This window comes from Papio anubis, chromosome 5 (genome assembly GCF_008728515.1).
Source record: "Papio anubis isolate 15944 chromosome 5, Panubis1.0, whole genome shotgun sequence".
Lineage (NCBI taxonomy): Eukaryota > Metazoa > Chordata > Mammalia > Primates > Cercopithecidae > Papio > Papio anubis.
Window position 1 is genome coordinate 41739767 of NC_044980.1, and position 21984 is coordinate 41761750.

The following is a 21984-nucleotide window of genomic DNA, read 5'->3' on the forward strand; positions in this document are numbered from 1 at the left end:
CCACAACAAAGATCACCCTTAAGAATTTCTACCATTGTCACAAATAAATATTATCTAGTTCCTAGTATGGGCTAAATATTCTCTGCAGGGGCTGTACAGAAGGTAAGGGCACTAGTTGTATACAGGTTGAGTATCCCTTATCTGATACGCTTGGGACCAGAAGTGTTTCAGATTTTAATTTCTTTTTAAATTTTGGAATATTTTCATATACATAATAAGATATCTTGGGAATGGGACCCAGGTCTAAACACAAAATTCATTTATGTTTCATATACATACAGTCTGAAAGGAATTTTAAACATTTTAAATTATTTTGTGCTTGAAACAAAGTTTGTGTTAAGTATTTATGTGTGGAATTCACCACTTGTGGTGTCATGTCACCACTCAAAAAGTTTTGGATTTTGAAGCATTTCGGATTTTCGGATTAAAGATGCTCAACTTGTATACCCTTTCAAAACAACAGTTTTTCTCCACACACCTAAGCACGACCCAACTCCAATGAACCCCAACACGCAGCATCAATGCATGCCTCTTCCCATCACAAACTCCCAACCTTCCCTTAGCCAACACTTCTTCAGACTACCTAAATCTCTAATCAAATTCCCTTATATTCTCCCCATTACAACCAGGCCCTCTTCTCTATAACCAGTGTTTGCTCCTGAGCACATAAGAAACACCTGGAACATGAAGAAGACCTTGGTTTTCAGGTGGGTAGGTGGGAGCAAAGTCCCAAGCTAAAGAAATGCAAAAATCTGGGCAGTAAATACCCAAATTGGGAGCCTCTGAAGGAACTGCATGGCTATAGGTAGGTGATACAGAAGGAGTGGGGCTCAGAATATTTGCTAAGATCACATCTAAAGGTTTTCCTGCCATGAACCTATAGCGCAAACATTTTCCTTCAAGTCCCTTTCCAGAGATTATCAAGAAAAGAGTCAAAGCTTTCCTGAGGAAGTATAAAAGGAGGCCTAAAGCCAGTGTTGCACTGGGAAACATTTAATAACCAGTTCCACAGGAAAGAAATACATGCACATACAAATATATGAGCTTTAACTGATATAAAGGTGGCTAGCACACAATTTTCAAATAATAAGAAATACAGTGTTCTTTATTGAAAATTCCATGTAGACAAATTGACTTTCATAGAATGTTTTTATGGATCTTTGCTAAACTCTTATATCAGTAGCCAACCTAGTGTTTGCAACTGATGAATAAGCATACTTCCAACAGGAACATTGTTTGATATTTATTTTTATTTACTTTAATAACTAAGATGAAAATAAAACAACAGAATGTATGTGAGAACTTCACTCATTTATCAACCATGAGTGACTTTATTGCTGAATGTGATACTAGTTTTCAAATACTGGAAGAGTATTTGCTCAATTATTTGTGCTATTCACAATGTCACAGCTACAGTCAAAACATTTGAAGTTTAAGCTGCATCATTAACATTTTCTCCATCACTTTCTCACGTCTGGACAATAAACAAAACAATAAATCAAGCCCAGATTGTAGCATTTGCCTATTTCCACACTGCAATACTCCTACCAAGTAAAATTTCAATCTACCAATGTGATGTCATTGAATGTAGAATTGGAAAGAGATGTACCACAGCCCACTGATACATAGCATTTCTTCTATACACATACAATAGATATAAGTAACCTCAAGAGCATAGATAATAAAACCTAGTAAATTAATTAGAAAGTTATGAGTTTTTAATATTATTACCTTTGTTTCTGATTTATTTAATTTTAAGTTTATGTAATTTAGTATTTAATAATGGCTGTGTTTAACAATCAACTTTAAAAATTCCTGGAAAAAAATTTTTTTTTTTTTTTGAGACAGAATCTCGCTCTGTCATCCAGGCTGGAGTGTAGCAGCATGATCACAGCTCACTGCAACCTCTACATCCCAGTTTCAAGCGATTCTCATGCTTCAGCCACCCAAAAAGCTGGGATTGCAGTTGTACGCCACCATGCCCAACTAATTTTTGTATGTTTAATAGCTACGGGGATTCACCATATTGGCCAGGCTGGTTTCAAACTCCTGGCCTCATGTGATCCACCCACATCAGCCTCCCAAAGTGCTGGGATTACAGGTGTGAGCCACCAAGCCCGGCCTAAAAATTCCTGAAAATTTAACAATCCAGCACACAACTGAATAAAATTAAAACAGTGGTTTTTCTGCTGGCACATGTTTTTTTCATTTTTAACAGGTCTATGAAGCAGAATCTTTGGCTGTTATGTATGCCCAGCAGAACAAAAGTTAGCTTATGTATAGTACATACATAAGGATTCCAATCCCCCATTCCATTATCAGCTAACGGGACACAGTCAGTAAAGGAAAATAAGAATTGAGTATAGGATATTTTGACTCAGTTGATGCATTTACTCAGTGTTTTAAAATATATTTGAATGAGAATTACACCAACTGGGATGAATTTTCACCAAAATAATATTAACTGAAGCAACTTCCATGAACACAATTTAATTATTTCATCAATATGGACCTTAGAAATATATATTGAGAAACTGGAGTTCACATAAAGGCAGAAGCCCACAAGTGCTTACCAATGGTACCACCCAAAGCCATCGCTCCAGACATCTGAGCTAGTAATTCTGGGCCCGGTTTTAGGACTCCGAGGGTGGCTGCCAGCCCTCCAGCAACCCCAATCATGCCCAATGCATTGCCAAGACGCGCTGTTCCCTGGGTGGAGAGGCCAGCCAAGGCACCAACACAGCACAAACCCGAGCCTAGGTACATGATCTTTTCAAAGGAAAAGGGAGAGAGAGAGATTAAAACCTTTAGTCTATTAACTTAGAGACTTCAATATATTTCCTACCCATTAGGAATATTAACATACAAAATACTCATATTGTATTTGCACTTATACCATTTATATAAATTGGTTTCTTCTGGATTTGCTATCATGCACAAATACAAATGAAAGTACCTAAGTTTAAATGGGGTCATTATTGGATCTAAAAATACTAAACTTGACCAAATGCTGTAAAAGAGCCAACCCCTGATGTAAGTGCCAGGGGCTGTGCCATATGTTTTATCTGTGTTGTCACAGTCTCATGAGATCCACAAGAGGGAAAAATCATTATCCTCATTTTCCAAAAGAGAGAATCAAAGCTTAAAGAAGTTACATACTTTCTTCAAGGCAAATGATCAGTAAATTGGAAATCTGGAATTCAGACTAAGGTCTTTCTGACTCACTGCTCCAACTCTTCTCAAAAAAAAAATTGTTCATTCAATAAATACTGCATGTTGGAAACACAGAAGAAACTAAAAGACAGTCATTGAAAAGAAATAGAAAATACGGAGTTCAGAATTGTTTCATTATAAATCCACAACAATTTAGCTAGATACATAATGAAGATACTGATAACCTTCCTAACTCCTTTTACATGTGGAAAAATGTAACAAAACAAAGACATAAACCCATATTTAAACTCAGTTACCAGAAAAATCTGTCTCTAGAATCCAGGGTCCTGATCCTTAGGGGAAGAGAATGCTCGGTTTGACCAAGATGTTTCTAGGGTCATTGTTGTATTTGCTTGACAGGGTTGTATTTGCTTGATAATTTGAATTAGGATAACTAGCAATGTTAAATCTAATAGAGAAGAAAATATTGTGGTAAATATAAAAACTTACAAAGAGCCTCTTACCTGTTCAATGTTATAACCACTGTAGAGGGCAGCTAAATATCCACCAACAAAGGTACCAGCAGGGAGCAGATACAGGTAGTTGTATTCTGGGGGGTCAGTGGGACGCTTGAACATGTCCAGCATTCTCTGAGTTACCAGAAAGCCACCTTAGCAAAGCAAAGGAAATAAAAAACATAGTACCTCTTTGAGCTCACTGAGCAATATGATTTTTTTAAAGTGCTACATTTTTTCTATTTTAAGCACATCTTTATCACCTAGGAATAAATATAATTTAAAGTAACATTTTGCAACCTCAAATTTTTTTTTTTTTTTTTTTTTTTTTGAGATGGAGTCTCACTCTGTTGCCCAGGCTAGGGTGCAATGACACGATCTTGACTCACTGCAATCTCCGCCTCCCAGGTTCAAGCTATTCTCCTGTCTCAGCCTCCCGAGTAGCTGGGATTACAGGCTCATGCCACTATGCTGGGCTAATTTTTGTATTTTTAGTAGAGAGCGGGTTTCATCGTGTTGGCCAGGCTGGTCTCGAACTCCTGACCTTAGGTGATCTGCCCGCCTTGACCTCCCAAAGTGCTGGGATCACAGGTGTTAACCACCACACCCAGCCAAAATTTAAAGTCATTCTATTACTCAAGTCAGTTCCATTAGAGAGGTGGGGGAAAAAACACTAAATATATTCAGGAAGAAAACACTATCAGAATGCAAAACTAAAAGAAAAAAGCCATTCAAAAAGCTTGAGAATGTGAAAGATCAAAGATTGGCATCTTTTTCTAGTAGGTTGTTACATTTGTAAAACCCTATAAAAAAATTATAAAAGAGAAAAATACCATATCAACAGGCACCAGGTTTCTTGGACACAATAAAGAATTTTTAGCTACAAAATAGCATCAAACAAGTCTCACATATGAGTGACGTGCGAGGCTTTCAGTGTCCAGGAACAAACGCTGGCTGGGATAAGGCAAAAGACTAAAATTTGATCTAAAATTATACTCATTTATAGATGTTATGGTGACAGCTCTAACCCAACTTACTTCAAAACTATGCATTCAGTAACTTTCCAGTTAACTTGTAGCAAGACATCATTTTGTCTGTTTGTTTTGGGGAACTGGGGGTTGTTCTCTCACCAAGAGTTTCTAAAAATTACAGATGGGCAAAATAACTAATATTCCTGCACAAAAAGCATTTATGGTCTGAGTGAAACCTTTTTTAAAGGCACAATTATGTCTATTTTATACTGATTTATATTTGCTTTGTATGTCTCCATTGAAAATAGTCCTCTGAGACCTTTCACTGACATCATACCTGCAATGTTGACGGAGGATATGAATGTGGCAAGAGTAGCAAGGCCCTGAGAAGTTGTGGAAGGATACAAATGTCCTCCCATCAGTGCCAACCCACCAACTGCAGTCAGGCCTAGAAAGAAAGCATCAACATGGTGAATAGTGATAGTGACACCACCAAATCAAATATCATAGCTGAAGTACCTCACACACATAGATTCATAGAGGGTAAAGTTCTCAATATCAAAAAACAAGGCAGCTTTCTTATACCCTCATTAAAATGAAATAAACAATTTTCCTTATGCAGACTGTGGACAACACAGCTTCACATCATTCTCACTGAAATTACTACTGTGGGAAAAGGGTTAACAAAACTTTTTCTCCTTCTGCATTGGAATTGGACTTTCCTTTAACTTTCTAGCTATGTTCCTCTAATACCGATATAAATCCACCAATGTTATAGACAACATTGCTTATGGTTAAAAAGTGACCCTGGTAGATAATTTGCATGTAAACTGGAAGAAACTATTAATGAACTGTAAATGTCTGCTGGGGATGCCTAGCTTTGGGTTTTCCTGACTACAGCACCTCTTGGAGCTAGACATGTTCCCTGCAGAGATCCTCAAAGCTATGCCTATGGCAACGTTATAAAAGATGACTATTGGCCCTGAGGCTTTTAAGCCAGGACGGCTCCCATGCTTGTCCAACGTAGGATTCATTCCCTCATATCTGAACCATTGCTAGGGGACAAAGAAAATAGATCCTGGGCAGCCACGTGGACTGCTGCTGCTGCATGAACTGCTGAAAAGACTGGCACCAAAGAGAAATGCCTCATGCCACCTCACTGGAAAGCAATGTTTTCCCGTCCCATAGCTTCATGGTGAACCTGATGCCACACAGGGCCTATTGTAGCCTTGCTAGGCTGAATGTTGAGTTGAATTCAAGGAGAACCCTATAGGATGTTGCAACTATGATTCTGTGGAATGCTGGTTTTCAAATTTTATCAGTGGAATCCTTCCTTTAAAAAAAAAAAAAAGAATCAAACTTGGAAGAAGTAACAGTGGCTCTGTCCTGCTTGAAATGGGAGCAGCCCAAAGAGCTGACACACTTCCACGGCCTCTTACTTTGCAGGCCCATATTCCACATCCTCTCGGAGTCTGGGAGCCCTTAGATCACCAAAGCAGATGCCTCAGATGCCAAGCAAAACAACTTGAAAACACACTTTATAAACGTCATTGATAGTCCTCCTAGAGCTGAGTAAGCCTATGAAAACCTGAGATGAGGAAAAACAAGAGAGGAACAAACCTGAGATTGCATTCGTCACAGACATTAGTGGTGAGTGGAGAGCAGGGGTCACTCCCCAGACGGTATGATACCCCACAATGCCGGCCAAGCCAAAAGTGGTCACCATCTGAGAAAAGGCTAGATTGGGAGCTGCAATGCCCAAACCCAGTATCCCTGTGAGACCTAGAGAAAGAAAGTAAAGAGTGTGTATGAGCTGACATCCAGTTGTCTCAGTAAGATTAAAAGCACACCCATAAATATGTGAAACAGTCAATGCTTTTAAATTCCACTCCCTTGCCAGTAATGAGCAGATTTTTTAGACATTTGACAATTAAGAAGTAGGGGGATGGAGGAATACTGTGGACAAAACCCAACTTTCTGACCGCCACCCCAAAATAAGCTATAAAGATCTAGTAATATTTACGAGTCACCTTAATAACAATTTGCACATTTTCCTCTGTGTAGTTTGTCCTCTTCCCTGTTTTAACTTTTATTGACAATGCCACATATGTTTATACAAGCATTTTTATTCCCGATTACAGGCCTATAGAGGATCTACCAAAGCATTTTCTACTGGGGCAAGACACAACCTTTATAAGACAAGACTTTTATGAGGCCAATTTTATATCACTCTCAGATTTGGCTGAGGAATAGGGGTTTTAAAAGAGTAGGAAGAATTTCATTCACTCCAGCACCTCCCCAAAACATATGGCTTCCACCCACCCGGGACACAAGTTTTGCAATTGCTCCTGAATCTGGACTGGACTGTTGGCCAGGGCAGTCAGCTCCAGCCTCAACACCAAGTCAGCAAACAGGATTTTACAAAGAAAAGGAAAAAAAATACAAATTAAATTAAGAATGTGCAGAATACAAACAGCTCTGAACATACATCTTTAATTATCGCCTTCCTTGATAGCAAACATGTGGACAGTTGTTCTGCAACAGAAGAAAGGGTTACCTAGTGGTCAGTAAAAAGAAAATGACAGTGGGTGACCAGGGAACTAGAAGTTAACTTTCCTGAATAAGGTACCCTTTTCCTTGATGTAAACTATTACTTTGGAAGTGGCACCACTGAAATATCTAGGGATTGACATTAATTTTACATTAAATCATTCAATATGACTGTAGTTTTAATTTATTTTCCTACCCACATATCATGTATCCAAGGTTCCAGTGCATAGCCCATTAACCATCTGATTAGAGAGTTAGATACAACACTGTTTTCCAGTTAAAAATTAGAGAAGTTGTATAGGGTTGTGAATAAGAATATGTTTTCTTAAGTCAGTCTGGTTTGAATCCTGGTTCTGCTGCTCCCTAGCTGTGTCATCTCAGGCAAGTTACTTAATCTCTCTGTGCTTCAGGTCTTCATATGTAAAATTATCAACCCTCTCTGTCTTCATCTGGAAAAGAAAATAATAATATACCCACTTTGCTGAATTCTTGTAAAAAATAAATGAGCTAAGGCATGTGAAGTATTTAGCACAGTGCCTAGCAGTCACTAAATGCTAGTTATTATTATGACCACATTAGTCAGGAAGCACTACCTTATCATAATCCACGGTCCTTTGTGTTAGCCATCTGTGACAAAAACTACGTCATATACCTGAAGGTTTTCTTATCAACTATTTAATAAACTAATGTCTTTTCTATCATATATTTAGTAACATATGTCAGACTATATTTCTATATCTGTATAACAGAGGAAGAGAAAGGCTGATGAAAGAAGAGAAAGCAAATCACATTCTTTGAAGAATGCTGTTCAAATACATTTTTAATACATATAAAAGAAAAATGCTTATTTTTAATGTAAAAGAGGGAGTTCAAGATAAAGAAAAACACATATAAGTTCATCCTTTCATTCACTGGAATATGCCACTGTCATATATATTAAGAAGCAATATGCCCTGATTCAAGAAATATAAGAGAAACCAAGAAAAATAAATCATTATATGTGCCTTGCTACATTTCCTTATGAATCTGAAAGAGAAATGGAAATTTACAATCCTACTCATAATATGTTCCATGTACAACACAATAACCTCATTTATTTTGTTTTTTTAACAAATAAGTGCAAGTAGGGACACTGCTTCATCTACTCACAGTGTTCACCACTAGAGGCTTTTTCAGTCATTTTGCTGAGACTTGCTCTTTATTCAAGGAGAGTTACATGTTTAGCTTTAAAACATCTGGACTCACATGGGAATTTGGAGGATGCTGAGTCTACAAGAATTCTATGTGCTTGGTGCTGGTCCTTAATTCTTTATAGTTTGCTTTTGTTTTGTTTTTGTTTTGGCTCTGAATAGATCTAAACATTTTTAATCCATTCTTTGAAAGAGAAACCAATTTAAAATCAAATATCCGTATTTCAGCCTCTAACAATGCTTAGCCAAAATGAATATTACACCACTTTACAATAAATTATTTAGTGTTTTCGTGAAGAATGAATTTTAAAACAAAGAATTTATGTTAAATTATAAAGAAAGAGCTCTAAATGAAAATATTGAATTTTTTTACAAGTTGAGTAACTCAAAATGTTAGTCACATGTTTAAGGACTAAAGCCTATATTGTAGTACTTATTCTTTAAGGCAAACATTTGGTTCCCTTGTCTTACCCATGTGTGCAGATAATCACAACTGATATTTCACAAAAAAACAGAAAAAACATAATTATATTTATATGCATTTAACACCAGCACAATATGGCATACATCACTTCTCAATACATTTGATGTAGATAAAAGTAATCTCAGCACACTGGCAGGCCAAGGCAGGAGGATCACTTGAGCTCAGGAGTTCAAGACCAGCCTGGGCAACATGGTGAAGCCCCATCTCTACAAAAAAAAAACACACAAAAATTAGCTGGGCATGGTGGCATGTGCCTGTAGTCCCAGCCACTCAGGAGGCTGAAGTGGGAAGCTTCCTTCCTCAACCCCAGGAAGTTGAGGCTGTGGTGAGCCATAATCACACCGCTACACTCCTACCTGAGCAACAGAAAAAGACTCTGTTTCAAACATATATATAGTACGTATATTTTTAATATATATAAATAACTGTTTTTAAAATGTTTTCTGTAAAAGGAAAAATGTGTATTGCCTGCATATTATTTCACATGCTTTCATTCCAGTATTTAGCACACTGACTCTATTTATTGCATCAATAAATGTAATCTCCATTTCCGTAGAGGTGAGACAAGTAGTATGTTGCTGAAAAACCAAGTCTTTCAGGCCTGATTACTAATGGAATCCAAAAAAGACAACAGAATTTCATTTACTAATTTTGACAATTAATATATTGCTTGCAGGCCGGGTGAGGCGGCTCACGCCTGTAATCTCAGCACTTTGGGAGGCCAAGCCAGGCAGATCACGAGGTCAGGAGATTGAGATCGTCCTGGTTAACATGGTGAAACCCCATCTCTACTAAAAATACAAAAATTAGCCGGGCGTGGTGGTAGGCACCTGTAGTCCCAGCTGCTCAGGAGGCTAAGGCGGGAGAATGGCGTGAACCTGGGAGGCAGAGCTTGCAGTGAGCCAAGATCGCGCCACTGCACTCCAGCCTGGGTGACAGAGAGAGACTCCATCTCAAAAAAAAAAAGAAAAAATACATATATCTATATATCTATAGATATATGTGTATATATGTGTGTATATATATCTATATATGTGTATATCTACATATGTATATCTACATATGTATATATATCTATATATGTATATATCTACATATGTATATATATCTACGTGTGTATACATATCTATGTGTGTGTGTATATCTACGTGTGTGTGTATATATACACATATATATACACATATAGATATACACACACACGTAGATATATACACACACACGTTTATATATATACACATACATATATATGTAACTTGCAAAATCAAACAATCAAGACTAAACCCTGGTAAATGGTATCCTCACCTGCTGTATATGCAGAAGCCGTTGTCATTGTCTTCCTGAAGGGTGTAATGGTAGCCGCTTTTTCAGCTTCCAGCTCAGCCACCGTCTTCTGTTTTACTGGGGCACCTTGAGGAATATTTTTCGGTGTGGGAGGTGGGAAAATCACTTTACCATCCTAATAGATATTAGAAAATAGTACATATTAAAAAGTCAATCCAGCATTTCAAAATTGCTTAAAGAATATACTTTACTATTTTTTAAAACCCTGTTCTTTTAAATATAATTTTATGTAAATATATAAATTCATACAATTTGTAACATCATTTTACATAAATATGTCACATGTGTATACAAATACTAATATCCATGTTACATATACATACATATATATGTAATTTGTACACGTACAGGACATATATGTAAGAATGAAAATCAAACCCTTAAAAGCAGATAAGTGGGGGGAATGTTTAATTTTTACTTTATTCAATTTGTTTGTTCATTCTGTTTTTCAAAAGCAGTGTATATTTTTGGTAAGTCATGTACTTTTAAGTCTTTGAAATATTTTTCTTTAAATCATTCTGCATTTACAAATAATTTTTATCAGCATAAACCTGGCATACCAATACCTTATTAAAATATGTCTCAATTCCAAAATAGATTTCTTCCATAAACAGAAATTCTAAAACAAATTTACACTAAAAGCACAGGAAGGAATAGACCTCTTTACTTACTTTCATCACTGCAGTTCCTCTGATGACATGACCCATCGTACCAAAGTCAAAGTCGTCTTTCACATCAAAATAAAAATTATCTTTGTCCGGGCTGATGGCCTTCAGGAGTTTGGTGATGTTGTTGGAATATAGGGTGCTGGCCTGAGTGGCCATTCGGCTGGGCAGGTCTGTGTAGCCTATGTGAGTAATTCCCTAAATGAACAAAATTACAGTCAAAAAAGTCTATCGCCCTACATTCACATTCATTCTAGAACAATGCTCATTCATATTCAATGCTAAGTTTTGAAATTATATATCTTTATAAATATACGTACCTACCCATAAACATAAATACATATTTCAACAGGAGCTTTAAATATGCCTATTTTTAATTTTAAAATTTCAGGCCTCAATGTCTCTAAATATTTAAAGAAATAAACACCCCCTCATAACTCACTTAAGATATGAGAAGTGATCGCAGATAGAAAATGCATCTTGCTATACCTTATGAATGTAGAGTTCTCCTGGCTTAGTGGTTTCAAAGTTTCCACCAGCCTCAGCAGCTAAATCCACAACAACTGAACCTTCCTTCATTGACTCAATCATTTCTTTATTAAATAAAACTGGAGCTTTTTTACCTAATAAAATCAAAGAAAACAGCACAAGTTATATTATCATTTTCTAATGCCTTAACGTCTAATTATTACAATAGTCTCTGGCCATTCAGGAATTTAACATCTGAAATTTTAACTCTTTCCAAGAGACCCCTAAAGACCATAGCATGGGTGAGACTAGGAATTCTCTTAAGGAAAAAAATACGATGAGTGTGAGCTGCAAAGGCAGTGTGCAGGAGGGAGCCATGTGACTGGCAAGCAGGCCCTGCCATCTGCTCAGCATGAGAATCTCAGCACTGCTCTCCCCCACCTGGTTTATACACCACAGCATTCACGAAGAGATCAACAGTTTGACTGTTTTTTTAAAAATGCATAATAATAAACCACTATGGAAACTATATGCACCCAAATTGAACAATTCGTAAAGGTCACCAATGTCAAGAGTACAGTTAATGCTAATTTATGAATTACAAAACAGAATATTGCCAATTATCTTAACATATGTCACCAGATTTTCTGACATATCATATTAACCTACCTTAATTTAACACAGAAAATTTTGAGGAGAGACAGGAAAATGCCAAGAGATCAAAACAGTGGAATCCTACAACTCCAAAAGGTTTAGGAGTTCCCTCATACACTTTTATTCCCACTCAACAATTATGTATTGGTGTCTATAGTGAGTCAAGCCCTATCTATGCCTGGTGCTGGGAATACAGTGGTAAATAAACAAAAAAAAAAAGTCCTTGTTCTCATGGTGTACATTTTCCTTATTTAATAGTTCACCTTTTAAATTTGCAATGTGTTTTTAAGAAGTTCACTAATTCTTAAATAGAAGATGAAAACCCAGACCTTAGGACTTTTCGAGCTAATATACATCAATATGTTCAACAGGGGCTTATACTGTCAGCATACTATCGTGTTCGCATTTCCATAAAACAATAGAAATACCTAAATCAAAAGATAAAGGAAATAAACTTGTGAGATTAGTAGTATGGAAGTAGAGCATAGCCGGGTGCAGTGGCTCATGACTGTAACAATTTGGGAGGCTGAGGTGGGGAGGATCACTTGACCCCAGGAGTTCCAAACCAGATGGGGTCACATAGCAAGACCCCATCTCTACAAAAATAAAAAACTTAGCTGGACGTGGTGGCATATGCCTATAGTCCTAACCACCCAGGAGGCTGAGAAAGGAGGATCGATCACTTGAGCCCAGGAACTCGAGGATGCAGTGAGCTATTTTTGCACCACTGCACTCCAGCCTGGACAACACAGTGAGACCCCATCTCTTAAAAATATACATATCTTTTATAAAAAGAAAGCAGAGCATTAGTAGCCTGATTATCTTTAGCTCTTCTTTTGAAAGCTTTCAATTCTGTATTTACAGAATTTGATTCGAAAAGGAAAAATAACATTTGTAGTACATGTGGAAATAAAAGGTTGTGAAGATACAAGTGAGGTGTTTATGTAGTACTTCCTTCTTTTGCTACAAACTGTATAGTTTCGAGATAAAGTACAAATCCTAAGGCTCCTGGGACTGAATGCCTCTCACCCTGGGTGAAGTGCTTTTTCTAACATGCCCTCTCGAAACTGCACCATTGGATCTTCTTCTATTCCAGCCACACTGGGCTCACTACCACATGATTTGTTAGAAGATCTCTTGTCCTTTCTTCTGAGTTTCCAAGAAAGAGCAAGAATCAAGAGACATTTTGCCTAGAGACAATACCCTGAAGTTCTGGTAGTTTCACCACTTCTCAAAATTCTCCAAAAGTATTCCTTTCCTCTACCCTCCACACTATAATCTAACAAAGGCACCTTGAATACTTAACTAAACTTTACTCGACCATGAGAATTTGAGGAAGCAAACCACATCCATCTGAGGACTCTTCCCAAAATAAAGGTCATGCTGCTTGGCTCTCCAGTGATTTAAAGTTATGGATCATATGGCTACCTCTACATAGAGGGGCACATTTAAAGGGCTACCTGTACTTTCCAGGTATTTACTGTCATCACCATCCCCACCCCCTGGGGCCAGAGCCTCTTCTCCATTTACCAGCCATTGTTTACCACAGCTTTTCCTCCCACCTTATTTGTACCCAGCTTTGGCCAATGATTGCACATATTTGATTTGGCATCTAACTAATTTCCTCTGCCCTAGATATTTGTGATTCCTTCTTTCTCCTGAGACATCCATAGCTAAGGATCAGTCCCTGGACTGTATGCTACCACTTTGCGAGACATCAAGTAGCCAAAACCATTTTAGGCTCCCTAGAAACATCAAAATATACAACGCATTTATCTCCTCTGATTTTACTCATTCAACCCCACAAAACAACTGTACAGTGGCTAACACAACTTTGAAAAACACACGTACATGTTTGCATCTTAATAATGATAAGTTGGGTGTTTTGTCCCTATTATTGCTCAGAAATTAAATCACTTTTAAAACAATAGCATATTATTTCACATAGGTTAACTTATTTGGTGCACAGACTGAAGGGTATCACTATAACAAGTTTAAAATTTTACTTAAGTCACACAAGAAAATTTAAAGACATGGAATTATTATAAGTAAAAAGCACATAACAAAATAGTATGTAAGTTTAGATCTATATTTATATACATGAATGTTTTTATTTATATATACATAGATTAATTTATATAATACAATACATTACACATATTATACAGTTTGTAATAAATTCTATATCATATAACATTTAACAAAACCAGGGTATATTTGAGTGGTGAGGCTATTTTCTTCGCCGTGTTTTTCCTTATCTCCCAAATGTTTTAATTTTAAAATTAAAACATCTTTAATAAGGGCTACAGGGAATACAATCATGAATGTAACAGTGCAGCTGCCTTCAGGCACTCACATGTGGACTAATTTTTTGAAAATTCTGGAAAGTGCAGAAATAAAAATTGAAAACAGAAGGGAAAAAAATAAATCCAAAAAAGAAGCAAAATAGTAAATAAAAGCTCCAGATGAGCAAAACCTCAAAAGAATAGGTCCAGAGACAGAAACACTGAAAAGACAATTTCAAAATACTATCTTACCCTGGTAGCCTAATATAATAAAGTTTAATGCATAATAAATGCAGCATTACACAATGAAGAACAAAAGTAATATGATGATTAGTTAGGTATCTGGGTAAAAAATATCTACCCAAACCTAATACCATACATTAAACTCTAGAAATATAAGAATTAATTGTAAAAGAAGAGAATCAATTCATGAAGTGAAAGAAAAGAGGAAAAAGGAAACCTTGGTGAGTATCTCTCCAGTCTGTGGCTAAAAAAGCACTTCCTAAATTTAAAGCAATGAAGAAAATTACAAAAGAAAACATCAATAGATTTAAATATGAAAAATGTATATATTACAATTCTCAAGAAACAGACAAAAATTGATGAAAAGCCCACAGAAATTTCAATAAAAACAAAACACTATAATCCTATAGATAGGTGAACAATAAATACAAATGGAAAATTCAATAAAAACAGTAAAAACAAATAAAAGGTCACTCTTAGTATGATATGGAGAGATCACAGGTGATCTTTATTTTCTACTTTGTACTTTACAGCATCTCCAATAAAAGCCACATATCATTTTTATTTTAAAAATAAAATAAAGTACTCCTGGATAATCACAACCAGTTTCTCCTTTAAGTCAAGGAGAAGTGGCGGTTTAAGAGTTGGTACTATGAGAACTAGAAGAACTTAGAAAAACCCCAACCTACTTACTTACCAATTGAAAAGCCTGACTCAAAATCACCTGCCCTCCCTCCCTTCTACAACAAATGACGCTATGCAGTTAGGGCAGTCTTTCAAGGACTGTACCAAAACACAATAAAGGGAGACACGGGCATAACTATACATGGAATACAAACAGGAAGATGTGTCAAGTTTTTTACATGTATAACATGGAAATGAATATATCCAATGTTTACAAATTCTTCAAATATAAAGAGATGCCCTCTACACCCCAGAGACAGCTTGGTGAAAGACCTAGATATAAAAGACAAAATAAGCACATCATTCTGACAAAGGCTTATAAAAAAAGAAAATAATAATAAACACATCAGGTATTTTGAGACAGAACTGCAAAAGAAACAGGAAAATTAATAAAAGAAGGCAGATGAGAGGCATTTTTAAAGCCCAGTTGGGCTTTTCCCCCTTTTGAAGTTCATTTCTATTAATTTTATCATTTATCTGCAAAAGATGAGATACACAAAAAGATCATTATATTTCCTAAACCAGCCCCCTTAAAAAAAATCAATCACTGTGACAGAATAAAATTAACAAGGAGAGAAAATTTTAAGAAATATTTTCTGACACAATACCAACTGTGGGTGAAGGATTTGGCATGATATCCAACTTTATGAAATATTTCTTGCTCCCTTCTGGTTTGTGGACATTAAGTTCCCCTGGAAGGGTTTCTCAGTTCCCTCTCAGAGGGACTTATTTCCATACTTTTGCCAAGAAAACCGTAGGACGTCAAGCTCTCACAGTCATCATTCAAATATTCATTCATTCATTGACATAACTAATACTTACTTAGTGCCTCCCATGTGCAGGGTGGATGGAGGAAGAAAAATTTTACTTAGGCTCTAGGGTCTAATATTTTACAACTAAAAGTGGCTGCATTCAAAGGTTGGTTAACAATTTTATTACTAGAAGAGTTGGGTATTTAAAGCACTCATGTAAAAATTTGAATTATAGTTTCCCGATTGGTTGGTAGTTATTTGGAGTGAATAAAGGTACCACAGGTTAGTGTAAGTCATCCTTGAATCTCCATGTGCACCATGAATTGACTGTAGACTGAAAAACTGCCTTACACAAGTGTACTATTTCTTGATATATGCACATATGGCTGTGATTCACATAAAATCATTTTTAAATGTTATTGAATTCATAGCATCATTTCTCAACCATGTATTTTCTCAATAAATGAATACTAAGATGCAGTTTTAAAAGTAGTAAAATGAGAAACTGCTAGAAAAACTAACTTCTGCTTTGTTTTTTGTTTTTTCTCATCTGTGACTTGAGAAAAAATACTAATTTCTAAAAATAGCTTTAACAACTCATTGCTATGTAGCAAAAGAATATATCATTAGCTTCTTTACAGCACTAAATTCAAAAAGAGCCGCACAGCTTAAACTAAACACCAAAGGCTAAAGATTTACCAGAAAATTCTGTAAGATATTATATCTTTTTGAATGAATCAGGCCTAACATGATAATCTGAAATCAATAAATTCACAGATTCTATCTTAACAGGAAAAGAACCAAACCCTCACACTTTAATCATACCAAAAAGAAAAAATAAATTAATTAATTAAGAAGAAACCACTAAAAAATATTAAAAACAACAAGCCATGAAGATGAAATGGGTTTACCACAACATTTTATAATGATTCCAAGGAGCATTCAGCATCATTTACTGGAATTATTCAACAGTATGTAATCAGATGGGGAAATTCCTAACTTCCTGGTCTGTAAGGCATCAAATTAGAGGGTCTAAAAAAAAAACAAAACTTTCTGCTTTAACAAGTACATGAGATATTTAGCTCCACAGTAGCAAATAAATAATACGAATCATAGAATCTATTAATCCAAACCAAAATAGATTTCTCATGAACAAGTACTAGGCAGACAAGGACAATTTTTAATGTAATGTAGTCTCTACATTGACTAAATGTAAAATAGAGCAGGTAAAGAAAGATAGGCTGAACTTTATCATTTACATGGTAAGAAGCTTCATTATAACAACACAATGTTGCACTGAGTATTGCTAGTATCTACTCAGTATCCATTTTCTCCTTTTGTCACTATGCTGATTTTCATTTTTCCACCCAGTCCACGAGACATGACCTCAGAAACCACTTGTATTAGTCTGATCTCATATATTCTTTTATATATATATATATATATAGAGAGAGAGAGAGAGAGAGAGAGAGAGCTGCCCGAGACTGGGTAATTTATAAATGAAAGGGGTTTAATTGACTCACAGTTCCGCAAGGCTGGGGAGACTTCAGGAAACTTACAATCATGGCAGAAAAGGAAGCAAACATGTTCTTCTTCACATGGTGGAAGGAGAAAGAAATGAGTGCCCAGTGAAGGGGGAAGCCCCTTACAAAACCATCAGCTCTTATGAGAACTAGCTCGCTATCATGAGAACAGGATGGGGGAAACTGCCCCCTTGGTTCAATTCTCTCCACCTGGTCCTTCCCGTGATATGCGGGGATTAAGGGAACAACAATTCAAGATGAGATTTGGGTGGGGGCACAACCAAATCATATCACCACTCCAGAGGCAGGCCTGGAAGGTCTAAGGGTAATCTTATCACCTTATTAGTGACTGGTTCAGATATCCAGGTGTAAGTTGAGGTACATCTCATTGCCCTACCTACAAGGATTGGTTCAGAAATGGTCATAAACCAATCGAGGTTAGTATATAAATGAGGGAAAATTTGCTAAGGATTTCTGAAAAAGAAGTTTCCTTCTTTTTGCTCTTCAAGACGGTGCCATCAGCACTGGACTACCTCCTCCTCTAAATATTGTGTTGTACATACTGGAGCCTGAAATTGTTGCTGCCTTTTGCACAGCACTGAGGATGAAGCCAACTCAGAGACGAGAGCATGAAGGAGCACAGTCAGGGTGTCCCAGCCCACACTTATCCACAGCTATAACTGGACTTCGTTCTGTTAACAGAACCCAAGAAATCGCCTACTTTAAGGCAGGTTGTGTTAGAATTTCTGTTTCTGGCAGCTAAAGGCATCCTAACGGATCCATACCAAAAGCTCTTTTAGCATTTCAAAATCACTGATGGGGTTAAAGTACTGAGTCTTAAGCTTTTAAAATGTTACCAATGATAACAAAAGGGTTTTTATACATATATGTATGCATATGAGAATAAAAAATAATAGATTATGTAAAATATAGAATATGGCAAGAAAGTGCTGAACATCTAATCACTAATCCATTTTCTAATGAGTCTGATTTAGCCAGCCCCACAGTACATAGAGCAACCCCTCTACTCTGTTTATCATAGATATGAAAGCTGTGTTCATGAGCCTAAAGAGATTCTGGCCCAAGTTTAAATAGTCAAGCAGAGTACTTTATACGTGAGCTTTATCCCTGGAACTACAGGAAAACTTTGCCTGCATAATTATTTGTATAAAGAACCAGACAGAAAGTCAGGCTGGCAAATAGTTGGCTTTTACAAATTGGATGCCTTGAGATATTTCTAAATGTAATACTTATGAAATATGATTAGTCAACAGCATATTTTAGCAGATTAGAAAAATCCCTAAAGATCTATTTAAAGAAGAAACCTAAAAACAAGCTTTTACCTCATAATTAAAGAATATGTTTATAAAAATTTTGAAAGGATTAACTGAATAATACACCTCTCAGAGCTGCAAAATTTTGTATAAATAAAAAGCAAAATTAGTCAAGATTTTACCATGGTTTCATGGGTTACAAAAATTCTCCAAACTTAAATGGTAGCACAAATAAGGAAATACATATTCTCATAGAAACTATAGCATTCTTTGAATTCCCTCCAACATAAGTATAGATGTACATTAGCTACCAAAATCCTTTAAAAATTGAAGCAATAAAATGGTATTACACATTCTGATTTTATTATTTTGTTAACATGAAAGAATTTAAAAGTGTTTTTAAAAATAGAAACAGTGCTGCTTATTTTCTTTCTCATGTCTTTCAACTTAGGTCAGAATGAGGTTAACTGGGAAAACAGCCTTAATAAAATGGATATCTTCAGCAAATTCAGATAAAAAACAATTAAGTCATGTTTCTCCACAGGGAAACCCATGCCACATTGCCATCTAATAAATACTGGTTATGTAACTTCATGGGTGGATTCATGAGGGACCATCTTCAACGTTCCACATAATCCTTGAGAATGTCTGGATTTTTATTGCAAAAGTCAGTAAGATTTGTAATCCTGAGTCCCATCCAGAAGACGAGGCATCACCAATGGAAGAAAGAATTACAATAATGTTCTCTATGCCCAGCCCTACACAGGGTTTTTTCTTCATTCCTCAAAACAACTTTGCAAGGTAGAAATTTTTATTCACATTTCAGAGATAAGGAATCTGATATTCAGAGAGACAAATCAGCTGTTAAGTAGTAGAACTAGAATTTGAATCTACTCTATCTGGCTCTAAATCTATGACCCTTCCCCTGATTTCCAATGAACAGATCAAACACTAACACATTAAATTACAAAGCAGGGAAGAGGAAAGAGGCTGTTAGCTGTGCACAAAAATCTACATTTGTTATGGGCTGAATTGTGGCCACTGCAAAATTCTTATGTTGACGCCCTAACCCCCAGTACCTCAGAATATGGCTGTATTTAAAGACAGGGCTTTTAAAGAGGTGATTACATTAAAATGAGTCTATTAGGGTGGGCCCTAGGACAACCTGACTGGTGTCCTTAGAAGAAGAGGAAATTGAAGCATAAAAAGAGAAACCAGGAATGCACACACACAGAGGAAAGACCATGTGAGGACACAGCAAGAGGGCAGCCATCCACAAGCCAAGGAGACAGGCTCAGAAGAAACTAATCCCACTGACACATTGACCTTATATATCCATCCTCCGGAACTCTGGGAAAATAAATTTCTGTTGGTTAAGCCACTAAGTCTGTGGTATTTTGTCATGGCAGCTCTAGCACACAAATACAATGTTCTCTTATTCCTGGGCACAGAGCTAGACAATTCCCAGCTTCCTTCACAGTTAGGTTTGGCCACGCAACTAAGTCTTAGCAAAAGAATGCAAAGCAGGAGTGATGTGTGCCATTTCCTGGCCTTCCATGCACACTCCTCCATCCCACTTTCCCTCTGGCTGGCTGAAATAGAGACAGTCCCAGAGCAACCTTCATAGCCTCATAATGATGATGGCAACACTGTCATAACCTGAATCCCCAAATGACCATATGAAAAAGAGCTGCCCACCAATGTGTGAACCTACCTATTACTAAGCAAGATGTAAATTTCTGTAACATCGGCGCCATTATGCATTGTTGGATTAATCTGTTACAGCAAAACTCATAGATTTAGGGCTAGACCACCCTAACTAATACTGAAGCACAAGAAAGTATAGGGAAAATGTAAGGAAGGAGATACAGAAACGCACATGGTAGGGAAGTACTAATACATTAGCAGTAATGCTATTTGTGTTGCTTTGCCAAAGACAGCCTCAGCCTCCCAATCCTTTACAAACCAGGGAAAGCCAGGAAGGAAGCATAATGCATACCAATATTGCAACATGCTTTTGGAGAAATAACAAACCAAACCAAAGTATAACTATGCCATAAATTATTCCTAACAGAACATTTGCTAAATCTAGCCCAGTCACTCACAAAATGTGCTCAAATACACCCTAAGAACAAGACTGATAAATAGCAATGGAAAAGTCACAGTTTTGGCATCCTCCACTTGAGGACAAGTTGCTCTATCTGCATTGAAAGCTATGAAGAGGTGTGTAGACAGCCTGTGGTTACCAACCCTTGATGTTGCAATACTTAAGTTTCTCTCTGTTCTTCAAAATGTCTTCAATATCCTCAAAACAGATGAAACTTTATATAACAATATTACAAAAGTCTATATAATCATAAAATACATTGAAGGGAGGGAATTACAGAACATGAATCAGATAACAAAAAAAGTAATATAATTCCAAAAGAGTTGGGAATCACCGATCTTATAGTTTTGTCCTTTGTGATCACAATGCATACAGTTTAATAAGAGAATGAATAAAAAATCCTTACTTTTGGCAAAAACTTTAGTCATCAAAAACAATATTTCTTTGTGGAATTACACAACTAGAAAGTATCAGTTATTCTTGTATCAATGATTCTCTTGCCTGAAAGCACAAGTTTCAACAATTACCATGGAAAGTCATTCTTTTGCACTATATTTCCACTCCATATGAAAGATAAATTCAACAAGACGGATGGAAAACAAATGTTGATTTTCCAGGAGACTGCAACATCTCAGGTTCATACATGTAAGGAACTTGTATATTAGAGGAAAACACCTCCCACCCAATTCTCCAGAGACATGGAAAATTACCACAAAGGTCCACACCCTTTGAGGGGTATATTTTATAGATCCCAACAAGTATAGATAAAAACAAAAAGTATGGCCACTCTAATCTGGATTGTGCCTAAAAAGAGACACAAGTACATATGGTGTAAAGTATTTTAATCAACAATCGAGCAATGAATATGTTCCTTCCTCTCTGACAGGACACTTTCTAATTCCCAAACAGCTCTTCCACTACTTCCTAATTCTATCTCCTGAGAGGTCTAGCTAGCCAACCACCTCAAACTGCAGAATGGGCATGTGTCCCAGTTTTGAATAATTTAAGGAAGTTAAGTTCCCAGGCTTAAATTAGCTTCTGCAATATTCCTATCCAAAAGTGAACCAACAGAGTGTTCTATCAGAATTTGTAGATACCACTGAAAAAAATGAAAGGAACTGTACC

At 36.4% G+C, this 21984-nt stretch overlaps 1 protein-coding gene across 7 annotated transcripts in view; it reads right to left on the bottom strand.

Moving 5' to 3' along the window:
- Positions 1–21984, bottom strand: part of NNT (nicotinamide nucleotide transhydrogenase) — a 97124-nt gene that overhangs the window by 44774 nt on the left and 30366 nt on the right. For all 7 annotated transcript variants that reach the window (XM_009208384.4, XM_009208381.3, XM_009208385.4 and 4 more), the window contains 7 exons: positions 11359–11492; positions 10876–11067; positions 10166–10319; positions 6260–6421; positions 4977–5087; positions 3678–3823; positions 2574–2769 (listed from right to left, as the gene is read on the bottom strand). In XM_009208384.4, coding sequence (XP_009206648.3) covers positions 2574–2769; positions 3678–3823; positions 4977–5087; positions 6260–6421; positions 10166–10319; positions 10876–11067; positions 11359–11492 — 1095 coding nt within the window. The remainder of the gene's footprint in view (positions 1–2573; positions 2770–3677; positions 3824–4976; positions 5088–6259; positions 6422–10165; positions 10320–10875; positions 11068–11358; positions 11493–21984) is intronic.